Source organism: Oryx dammah, unplaced genomic scaffold (genome assembly GCF_014754425.2).
Source record: "Oryx dammah isolate SB20612 unplaced genomic scaffold, SCBI_Odam_1.1 HiC_scaffold_23, whole genome shotgun sequence".
Lineage (NCBI taxonomy): Eukaryota > Metazoa > Chordata > Mammalia > Artiodactyla > Bovidae > Oryx > Oryx dammah.
Genome location: NW_024070207.1, coordinates 101,609,667 through 101,622,024, shown reverse-complemented (window position 1 = coordinate 101,622,024; position 12,358 = coordinate 101,609,667). Strand labels below are relative to the sequence as shown.

The 12,358-nt window shown below is 40.5% G+C and overlaps 1 protein-coding gene across 6 annotated transcripts in view; it reads right to left on the bottom strand.

Moving 5' to 3' along the window:
• The window catches only part of DMD (dystrophin), a 2,254,125-nt gene that overhangs the window by 1,805,795 nt on the left and 435,972 nt on the right, over positions 1–12,358 (bottom strand). For all 6 annotated transcript variants that reach the window (XM_040266338.1, XM_040266336.1, XM_040266334.1 and 3 more), the window contains exon 5: positions 3,212–3,304. In XM_040266338.1, the coding sequence (XP_040122272.1) occupies positions 3,212–3,304 (93 nt within the window). The remainder of the gene's footprint in view (positions 1–3,211; positions 3,305–12,358) is intronic.

Sequence of the window (12,358 nt, the reverse complement as noted above, 5' to 3'; positions counted from 1 at the left end):
CCTGATAGGCCTGGAAAGTATACTGGGTTGTCCAGAATGTCCTTTAATCTTGACTGAGATTCAAGGGCTTCTTTGACTATTTAACAGGAAAGCAAATATGCACTCTTGGTGAAAATATCTTTTGTGATTCACTGGGTTGTTATGAGGAGTACTGAGTGGGGGTAACTCTTACACAGTGTTTTAGAAGTTTTAGGAGACCAGGACAGTGTGCTAGAAGAGAGGGAAGGAGATAGAGGCTGGGAAGAATCTACATTCTTGCAATCAAATGGAAATGGTGATGCAAGGACATACAGGGAAAAAAGAAGACTGTAAGAGAAGTCTCAGACCAGGAAAGACTGTAAAAGCATTCCTTCTCAACTCCTCATGTGAAAGTCCTTTACTGTGCTAATTAGAAAATAAAATAAAATAAAAATGAGCACACTCACAAGAAAACAAAGAAAAGATCAGACAGGATGGTTTGAAACTATCCTGCAGTGAGTTGAGATAAAATTGGAAAGGCTTTTGAGGAAATAAGAAAGGATGAGATACTATGAGACACAGTTTGAGTGAGGCATACAATTAAAATAGCCTTCGGGGGCTCTGAGCAAGCTGCCTTTGTCATGACCACCATTTGTGCAACTCAAAGTATTTTCTGCACTCTGGGGTCTCTCCATGAATGAAGGAGGAAACAGAATAGGAAAAGCAGGACTTGAAAGCAGGACTCCATCTTGGGCTGGACTATAGACTTTGAGCTATATGCCCAGTATCTATGGAAACTACATACCAACTGGAAAACCAGGCCCCTGGAAGGAAGAGCCCCAGGGATCTCTGAAGCCTAAAAGAATACCCTAATTATCTGTGTAACTGAATAGATTCATACATTCTATTATGCCTATTGGGGTATGACCACAGGCCTATTGATAATTGTCCACTGTTAACTACCTAGGCTTAAGGCATATGATGGCAGATTAACTTTGATTGTCTCTTTCTTTTTCCTTTGTTCAGACTAGTTTCAGGGAACCTTATACACTTAGGGTATATAAGGTTTTAACAAAAACCGGTCGGGGTCCTTGGCTAAGAGGAGACTCTGCCTTGGGCCCGCTGGTGTAATAAACTGCACTCCACTATCTGCATTGCCCTTCTGAGTGAGTTTGTTTCCTGGAATGCATGGCTACAATATGAACAATTTGTTATAAGATAAAAGGGCTATAAGATAAAAACAACTGTTGATAGTCTATTAGAAACATCTGTAGCAATTTTAGAGTCCTATTTGTGTCTGTGAGTTTGGTGATAAAAAAGAAGCTTGGGTTCTCTGTGTCTTATTTCATTTTCATAATGCTGAAATTTCATTGTAATTTACATACAGTGGAAAAGCGGGGGGGGGGGTCACGCGGGATGGTTCCTTCCTCAAGCTAGTTTGAGAAGTACTGAGCAACAGAAGGAAATCAGTTTGGTGGAGGGTCCTATGCTGCCTTGCTGGTTTTATCTGATACCATCGCTATATGAAAAAGGCCCTGAACTGGGAACCTTGGGCTCTCTTGAGCCACTCTCTGCTGTGAGCTGCTATGCTTGTTCTCTCTCTCTCTCCATATTGCTATAAAATAGGACTAAGCCAGTTCAGAGTGTTGAGAATAAAAAGATATGTGAGTCAATTGGGAGAACAACATGGGTGCTGAGTTGAATAGGTATACCTCTGGTCTACATGCTGCCTGACTCTGAACAGGACCAATCTACAATTCAAGATGAAAGTCAACCTTACTAAAGGAAGTAGTGGTACCTGCTACAATAGAAATGGGCCTCAAAGATTATATTCAGTGAAAGAAGCCAGATATAAAAGAATACATATTGTATGAGTGCATTGGGTATGAAATATCCAAAAAGGCACACATACAGAGACAGAAAATAGATGAATGGTTCCTAGGGTTGGGGTGGGAAAGAGGAGTGATGGTAACATGGACATGAGATTTATTTTCAGAATTGTGTAAATGTGCCAAAATTAGATTGTTGTGATGACTGTCCTATTCTGTAACTATTCTAAAATTTTTGACAGATTGGGTCAAAATAGTTTGAGAAACACTGGGCAATACAACTAAACCAACTTGGTATACTTTGAATTTTACACATAGAACAGGTACATTTATGATACATATCTTCGATCTAAGAAAAAGCTGTTTTATATTAAAAAAAATCTCTACTACTAAAAAGAGCCAGCATCTCAATTATCCTCCATTTTTAAAAATATGAGTGGGAAATAAAGCATTATTGGCAAGATATGCCTCTCATGAAAATGCTATTCTGTACTGAGTGCTTTATGGAATTCTTTCATTTAATTCTGATAAGAAATATATATGGTCATTATTTTTTTTTTTACTTTTGATAGTAAGGGAATTTTGGTCCAGAAATGGATGACATTATATTCAATGTCACTAAGATGGTAAATGGAGAAGTTAAAACTTAAGCTCATATCAGTGTGAATAAAATATTACATAATCTTCACCAAACCAAATGACTTGTGATCTGTTTTGGTGACCCAACCTACAGGTGTGGGATGGGGAGGGAGGTGGGGGAGATAGGTATATCTATGGCTGATTCATGTTAGTGTATGGCAGAAACCATCATAATATTGTAAAGCAATTATCCTCCAATTAAAAATAAAATATTTTTAAAGAGAAGACCCTTGCTAAGGTGGTTCTGGAAAAACAATACAGTTTCCAAATCAAACTACGAAGTGAGTTTGTGTATATAACAGATATACAGATCACCATATCCCAGTAATCTCTTATTGGCATTAGTTTACATTGAGAATACACACGATTCACAAAGTCATTGATTTGATAGTGATTAACAGAAAAAAAAAAAAACTTCTCTTCTTACAAAACCATGTAGATTTACTGTTAGGTGAGTTACAGAAGACAAATATTTTTGAAAATAGTTTTATTAACACAGTAACAGATTTTTTTTTGCCTCATTTGTACCCAGTGAAATAAAATTTAGAAAAATACTCCTGCAAATGTGCTAGAACCTATTTTATAATCTGCTGATACTTCACAACGCAAATGACAATCATCCCAATTTAAAGTGAAGCACTATGGAGATGGGCTTTCCATTGTTAGAGATACACATTTGTTTTGCAGGTCAAGAGTATAAATGAAAGGAAGGATCAGCAATGTGTTATCTCCCGTTCCACGTACTCCCCCTCCAAAAAAAAAAAAAAATTCATCAGGATTCTTACCTGCCAATGGAGGATTATATTCCAAATCAAGCCAAGAGTCAGTTTATGATTTCCATCTACTATGTCAGAGCTTCCGATATTCACTAAATCAACCTGTTAAAGATAAAGGGAAGCATTTGGAGGAAGCAGACGAAATGACTGTTTGAAAAGAAAACAAAATGCTAAGGTAATTGCATTTAGCTATTTCCAGAGCCTAAGCAGCATTATAGCTTTTGAAAAATAATCTAAAAATGAAACAAACTGCAATTTGTAACTGTACTTTCTGTAACAAACGAATATCTCCAAACGTTTACAAAGAGGAAATGAATGTACTTTTAGTATATAAATAAATTACTGCAGATTAGAAAGTCCAGTAAGAGTATCTCCAAATAAAATATATAACAAGGCTAATTCATAAAGGATGCCTGCAATTAAGAAGTGCTTCCTAGGACATAATTGAAACTCAAAAAAAGACATTTCATCAACCCTTTGATCTAGCTCAAGGGAGTGCTATTGTAATTAGGGGTGACTGCAATTGACTGAAATGTCCTTGCTTTAGAAATACATGTTAGAACTCTACAAAACAATGGGGTTAGGGCTTCCTAGGTAGCTCAGTGGTAAAGAACCTGCCTGCTAACACAGGAGACGCAGGAGATCTGGTTCGATCCCTGGGTCAGGAAGATCCCCTGGAGGAGGAAATAGCAACTCACTTAATTATTCTTGCCTAGGAAATCTCATGGACAGAGGAGCCTGGGGGCGGTGGGCTAGGGAGGGGTGGTACAGTCCATAGGGTCACAAAAATGTTGGACACATAACTTAGGGACTAAACAACAACAACAATACAAAATGGAGTTAATGGCCAGCTCTCTTTTCTCTATCTGGGAGTAGATTTGGGAATTAAAATCTGGCAGAGTTTTATTTTTTCAAGACAAATCCTGTCTCCTGTCCTTCACACTCCTAACATTTTTAGGTGGAGTCAGGTTACACATAAACATCAGGCAAATGAGCCCATGAAAAGATATTCAACATCACTAGCCATTCATTTCAGTCATGTCCGACTCTTTCGACCCCATGAATCGCAGCATGCCAGGCCTCCCTGTCCATCACCAACTCCCAGATTTCACCCAAACCCATGTCCATCGAGTTGGTGATGCCATCCAGCCATCTCATCCTTTGTGGTCCGCTTCTCCTCATGCCCCCAATCCTTCCCAGCATTAGGGTCTTTTCCAATGAGTCAACTCTTTGCATGAGGTGGCCAAAGTACTGGAGTTTCAGCTTCAACATATTAGGGAAATGCAAATTATAACCATAAAGAGCTAGCACTACAGACTCATTATAGTGGCAAATTTTTTTTTTTAGTGATAATATCAAATGTTGATGAGGATATAGAGAAATTGGGTCACTCATGCTTTGCTGGCAGATATGTAAATAGTACTGCTACTCTGGAAAACATTTTGACAGTTTCTTACAAAAGTGAACATGTGCTTACCATACAATCCAGCAACTGGGCTCTTAGACATTTATTCAAAGCAATGAAAGCTATGTTTATACAAAACTCTGTACGTAAGTGTTCATACTAGCTGTATTTGTAACAGTCAAAAACTGGGAACAACCCAGATGCCATTCAAGGGTGAAAGGTTAAACATATTGGTACATCCATACCATGGACTACCACTCAGCAATGAAAAGGAACAGCTATTGATAGAGTTGATACAGGCAGCAACTTAGGTAAATCTCATGGGTATTATGCTGAGTGACAAAAAAAAAAAAGCCAGTAACAAAGGGTTACATGCAGTATGATTCTATTTATATAGCAGCTTTGAAGAGACAAAATGATAGAAATGAAGAACAGAGTAGCAGTTGCCAGAGGTTAGGAACTGGGGTGGGATTGGAGGGGTGGATGAATGTGTCTATAAAAGGGTAGCACAAGGCATCCTTGTAGTGATGGATCTATTCTTCACTTGACTCTGATGATGGATACACAAATGTATACATGTGACAGTGTTGTAAAGAACTAAAAAACATGTGCACATGCACACTGAGGAATATAAATACTATTGTGGATTGTATCATTGTTGATGTCCGTGGTAATATTATAAATAAGGTTAATGTACCACTGGGGTAGAGCTGAGTTAAGGGTGCACATATATTATAGCTTATAACTACATGTGAAATTATAATTATCTCAGAAAAAGGTTAACTGGAAAAAAATGAGTATCTAGGGATACTTTAAAAATATATCACATTAAAGCAAATATGCAACTTCAGAATAAGGTCTACATAATGGAAGTGAAACTATCAGAGCAAGCATTGAAAGTTGAGAATTCATTCAGGTTTCTTTCCTTACTTACTATCTTAGGCTCACTGGTGCCTATGGTTAAATTTTCTTTCGACTATCTTCAGGATTCTGTCATTTTGTCTTGTCCTGAGGGCACAGATCTGAGAGAGTTTCCCATTTATCCTCCTCTAGGTAGCTTCACTAAATAGCCAAGATTAATTTTGGTTGAACCTTTCATTCTCTCAGGCTCTAAACCCTTACTGTTACACTTAGATCTGTCTGTCCCTCTTGTTTCTTCCTACAGTAACATGGGTTCACTATTTCTCACTCAATGCTAAAATATATTGCTTATCATTCATCTTAATTTTCTAAATGTTATTAACCATAACTTTTAAAACTATGGAGCTACGTGGACAAACAATAAAAAGGCTACTCTTCAGTTTCTTCACCAACTTACTCCCATTTTCTCCCCACATGAAGTTATTTGGAGGTTCAATGGATAATCTAAAACTTAAATTTATGTTTATAAACCAACTATATACAAATTATTGGTAGACTGGCTTAAAACAAATAATTGTTACAGGAAAAAAAATATGGAATCATTTAAATAAAGATAAAAGACCTAATACAAGTCCATAGTTTAGTACCAAATATAATTTACAGTAGAGGGTATTATTGAGCTATGCTGAAAATTAGATGTGAAGATGATAACACATGGACACTACAGAAAAGTAAGCCTGAAAAAAATGGCCAGCATATAGAGAGACATTTAAGTAAGGCTCTACTGAAGAGTGGCTGACCAGACATCCTGAAAGCTGGCTAAGATGAAACACCTTGCTTTTCTTCGGTATAAAAAAGTCAAGGTGATACTGCCAGCATAACACATTACAACTCTGTCGGGAGATGACTTAGGCATTACTGACAAAATGGAGGCATGTCCCCAACCCACACTCCTCATCCTGCAGGCACGGTCCCGGGATGAAGGAGTTAGGTCTCCATAAATCAAGGCAAATTGGAAGTGGTCAAACAGGAGATGGCAAGAGTGAACATCGACATTCTAGGAATCAGCAAACTAAAATGGACTAGAATGGGTGAATGTAACTCAGATGACCATTATATCTACTACTGTGGGCAGGAATCCCTCAGAAGAAATGGAGTAGCCATCATGGTCAACAAAAGAGTCCGAAATGCAGTACTTGGATGCAATCTCAAAAACGACAGAATGATCTCTGATCATTTCCAAGGCAAACAATTCAATATCACAGTAATCCGAGTCTATGCCCCAACCAGTAATGCTGAAGAAGCTGAAGTTGAATGGCTCAATGAAGATCTACAAGAGCTTTTAGAACTAACACTCAAAAAAGATGTCCTTTCCACTATAGGGGTCTGGAAAGCAAAAGTAGGAAGTCAAGAAACACCTGGAGTAACAGGCAAATTTGGCCTTGGAATGCGGAATGAAGCAGGGCAAAGACTAATAGAGTTTTGCCAAGAAAATGCACTGGTCATAGCAAACACCCTCTTCCAACAACACAAGACAAGACTCTACACATGGACATCACCAGATGGTCAACACCGAAATCAGATTGATTATATTCTTTGAGCCAAAGATGGAGAAGCTCTATACAGTCAACAAAAACAAGACCAGGAGCTGACTGTGGCTCAGATCATGAACTCCTTATTGCCAAATTCAGACTTAAATTGAAGAAAGGAGGGAAAACCACTAGACCATTCAGGTATGACCTAAATCAAATCCCTTATGATTATACAGTGGAAGTGAGAAATAGATTTAAGGGACTAGATCTGATAGCTAGAGTGCCTGATGAACTATGGAATGAGGTTCATGACATTGTTCAGGAGACAGGGATCAAGACCATCCCCATAGAAAAGAAATGCAAAAAAGCAAAATGGCTGTCTGGGGAGGCCTTACAAATAGCTGTGAAAAGAAGAGAAGTGAAAAGCAAAGGAGAAAAGGAAAGATACAAGCATCTGAATGCAGAGTTCCAAAGAATAGCAAGAAGAGATAAGAAAGCCTTCCTCAGCGATCATTGCAAAGAAATAGAGGAAAACAACAGAATGGGAAAGACTAGAGATCTCTTCAAGAAAATTAGAGATACCAAGGGAACATTTCATGCAAAGATGGGCTCGATAAAGAACAGAAATGGTCTGGACCTAACTAAGCAGAATATATTAAAAAAGAGGTGGCAAGAATACACGGAAGAGCTATACAAAAAGGATCTTCACAACCCAGATAATCACGATGGTGTGATCACTCACCTAGAGCCAGACATCCTGGAATGTGAAGTCAAGTGGGCCTTAGAAAGCATCACTACGAACAAAGCTAGTGGAGGTGATGGAATTCCAGTTGAGCTATTTCAAGTCCTGAAAGATGATGCTGTGAAAGTGCTGCACTCAATATGCCTGCAAATTTGGAAAACTCAGCAGTGGCCACAGGACTGGAAAAGGTCAGTTTTCATTCCAATCCCAAAGAAAGGCAATGCCAAAGAATGCTCAAACGACCGCACAATTGCATGCATCTCACACGGTAGTAAAGTAATGCTCAAAATTCTCCAAGCAGGCTTCAGCAATAGGTGAATCGTGAACTTCCTGATGTTCAAGCTGGTTTTAGAAAAGGCAGAGGAACCAGAGATCAAATTGCCAACATCTGCTGGGTCATGGAAAAAGCAAGAACATTCCAGAAAAACATCTATTTCTGCTTTGTTAACTATGCCAAAGCCTTTGACTGTGTGGATCATAATGAACTGTGGAAAATTCTGAGAGAGATGGGAATACCAGACCACCTGACCTGCTTCTTGAGAAATCTGTATGCAGGTCAGGAAGCAACAGTTTGAACTGGACATGGAAAAACAGACTGGTTCCAAATAGGAAAAGGAGTCCGTCAAGGCTGTATATTGTCACCCTGCTTATTTCACGTCTATGCAGAGTACATCATGAGAAACGCTGGGCTGGAAGAAGCACAAGCTGGAATCAAGATTGCCAGGAGAAATATCAATAACTCAGATATGCAGATGACACCACCTTTATGGCAGAAAGTGAAGAGGAACTAAAAAGCCTCTTGATGAAAGTGAAAGAGGAGAGTGAAAAAGTTGGCTTAAAGCTCAACATTCAGAAAACAAAGATCATGGCATCTGGTCCCATCACTTCATGGGAAATAGATGGGGAAACAGTGGAAACCGTGTCAGACTTTATTTTTGGGGGCTCCAAAATCATTGCAGATGGTGACTGCAGCCATGAAATTAAAAGACGCTTACTCCTTGGAAGAAAAGTTATGACCAACCTAGATAGCATATTCAAAAGCAGAGACATTACTTTGCCAACAAAGGTCCGTCTACTCAAGGCTATGGTTTTTCCTGTGGTCATGTATGGATGTGAAAGTTGGATTGTGAAGAAAGCTGAGCGCTGAAGAATTGATGCTTTTGAACTGTGGTGTTGGAGAAGACTCTTGAGAGCCCCTTGGACCGCAAGGAGATCCAACCAGTCCATTCTGAAGGAGATCAACCCTGGGATTTCTTTGGAAGGAATGATGCGAAAGCTGAAACTCCAGTACTTTGGCCACCTCATGCGAAGAGCTGACTTATTGGAAAAGACTCTGATGCTGGGAAGGATTGGGGGCAGGAGGAGAAGGGGACGACAGAGGATGAGATGGCTGGATGGCATCATGGACTCGATGGACGTGAGTCTGAGTGAACTCTGGGAGTTGTCGATGGACAGGGAGGCCTGACATGCTGCGATTCATGGGGTTGCAAAGAGTCGGACATGACTAAGTGAGTGAACTGAACTGAACTTCCTTTCTTCCGCTGAGTTGCCTGGAAAGAATGTTAAGGTGCTTATTGTTCTTGAGAGAAGCATGAGAAAGCACAAAGCCTTTTGCAGTTGTGCCCAGAAAATAATCTATAAAGTAACCATTGACATTTGTTCAAGGATCTTTACAAAGAATGTTCCAGCATGAGCACATAGGCCACAGCTTGAGGCCATGGGAAGGATTGTTATCTGAGACCTGTTTGTGAGGGGAATGTTTATTGCAAAAGAAGTTTGCTGAGCTTAGGGTTTAAGAATAATTAAGAATAGCTAGAAGCCTTTTTAGGAGATAGCAATCTTAAGATGCTATGGGCAAATAGGATTTAGAAAGATAAGAAATAAAAGTGAGTTACAATGTAATCACATGTTAAGTATAGGACACATAATAGGAAGTAGATAATAGATAGCAAAGCTGATTCTGAGAGAATCACTGAAGCAGGAACTCTGTTTGTAGGGCAACAATGATTTCTGGAGACAATAAATCTGGGTGGGGGAAACTAAAAATGTCAAACCTCTGACCTAATGCTTTTGTCAAAGTATAAAAGAAAACCTGAAGCTTGAAATAAACATGTAGTCCTGTACTTCAAGTCAGAGGCTACATCATTGTCTGCCGACACCGCTCACCCCTTCAGGCTGATTCCCTAGCTGCTGTAGCTGGACTCCGGCAAGTGGAGCCCTCAAACAGGGACATCTGTAGGGTAAGTAACTTCATTACTGCAACGCGGAGTGGTTAGGATTGTACCTGTGGGTGGCCGGCACCCCTCTGCAGTTTTTAAGGCAGGGTGAGGAGGGTACAGAAGGAATAAGAATATTCTCTAGGAAAATGGGTCTCTCTGCATCCAAGAATAGACAAATGTTTATTGAAATATTACTTCACATGTTAGCCCATAGAGGCGTTAAAGTAAGGACAGGAAGACTCTCTAAATTTCTAATTTTTGTCCAAGAGCAATGCCCATGGTTTCCTGAGGAGGGCACCATAAATCTAGAAACCTGGACTAAGGTTGCAGATCAGTTACATTTGTTTTATACTTTGCATGGGCCAGAAAAGGTTCCTGTGGATGCTTTTGCTCTGTGCAGTATGATTAGGGACGTCCTGGACCCTCGGCATGAGGCTTTTAGACAGCCTATGGGAGAGGCTACAGCAGTGGATGGTGGGTCTCCACCTTCTGCACAGATCATGTTTTCTGCCATTGACAAAAAAAAAAGAAGGGAGACTGTGCTCTACCTCCAGAGGAGAGGGAGGACTTGCAGGATGCTGCAGCCAGGCGCCCTAGGGAGGACCCTCCTCCTCTACACAAACCTTTAAAAATTTATGCATCACTTTCTGATTTAAGGCGAGATTGCTGCCACCTCGTTTGTGCCTCCCAGGGCCCAGGAGTTCCCCACTTTTCCCCCAAAGTCTCCCAGAGCATTGCCTGAGGCTGAGGAAGACAAAGAGTTTTCTGAAACAAAGGAGCTTTTAAAGCAGATGCATGCACAGTATACAGAGCATGCTTCTTGGAGAAAACCCCCTCAGCGGGGCCTCACTCAGGCTAGAAGAGAAGCAGAACAACAGGGGGACTTGGAATTCTCTATGGCCTTTCCAGTAGTCTTTACCAAAACAGAAGGGGGAAGTGAGGAAGAGGGAAAATGGGAACTGGTCCCATATAAGCTACTGAAAGAGCTTAAACAAGCTTGTCATGATTATGGGTCTACTTCCCCCTATACACTCACCCTGCTAGATGACTTGGCTGGAAGGTAGATGACACCATATGATTGGAGAACGGTTGCAAAGGCTTGCCTTCCTGGAGGAGAGTTCCTCCTGTGGTTGGCAGTGCATGATAAGTTGGCTAGACTACAGTCAGCAGAAAACAAAACCTCTAATGATGCACAACTCAGGACAGTGGGATCTGCACCATTAAAAGGAGATGGAGAATACGAATCTAACATAGCCCAAGCAAGGTGGTCTAAAGAAGCACTTAATCAGATTATGGCCATAGGTATCTTGGCATGGAAATCTTTGCCTCCTTCCGATGGAAAGTTATCCACTTTGAGTAATATCAAACAGGGACCTGATGAGAGATATGAAGACTTTGTGGCCAGATTGAAAATTGCTATAGAAAGAACTATTAAGAGTACTGAGCCAGCAGAGATAGTTCTTAAACAATTGGCTTATGAGAATGCCAGTTCTACCTGTCAGGCATTGCTTAGACCTGTTAGAAGTAAAGGAAGTCTTTGGACTTACATACAGATCTGCCAGGAAGTAGGAACTTCCTTTATGCAGGGAGTTGTCTTAGCCGCAGCCTTTAGGGGGGAAACTGCTGCCCAAGTTATTCAGGGAATGAGAAAAAAGATTAATCCTAATGGAAATGATTCTACAAATAAAGTGTTTCTCTTGTGGCCAAATCGAGTATTTTTGCCGGCAATGTCCTGCCAAGCAGGGACAACAAGCCGTGCCAATACAGACTAAAACTAACCCTCTAAAGACACCTTGCCCCCAATGCCAGAAGGGGTATCATTGGGCAAAAGGCTGTAGATCTAAATTCCATAAGGATGGGACTATGCTTATCCCGCAAGTACAAGGAAGTAATTTTTCCCAGTTTCAGGGAAATGGGCAACAGGGGCAGCCCCGGCCCCAGACACAATAGGGGCAATTGAGTTGAATCCCTTTATTCCCTTTGTTCCATCTCAGAACTCCTCAGAGCAACCCCAGGTAGCACAGGACTGGACCTCAGTTCCACCAACGCAAGAATGTTAACCCCTGACATACCAGTTACTCCGATTCCAATGGGAGTGGCTGGCCCCCTACCTGAGGGCATTGTAGGACTTGTGCTGGGGCATAGCTTGCTTTCCCTCCAACGAATTTCGGTGGTGCCTGGTGTAGTAGATTCTGATTATACTGGGGAAATTAAAGTTTTGATCTCACTGCCTGCCAAAACTGTGCAAATTAATAAAGGTCAAAGGATAGCACAGCTTTTGCTTTTACCTTGTTATCAGACAAGAAGAACCTTGTCTTCTCAAGCTAGGGTCCCCAGAGGATTTGGATCTAGTGATCTAGCCTTTTGGGTGCAGGAAATTACAACATCTAGGCCTTT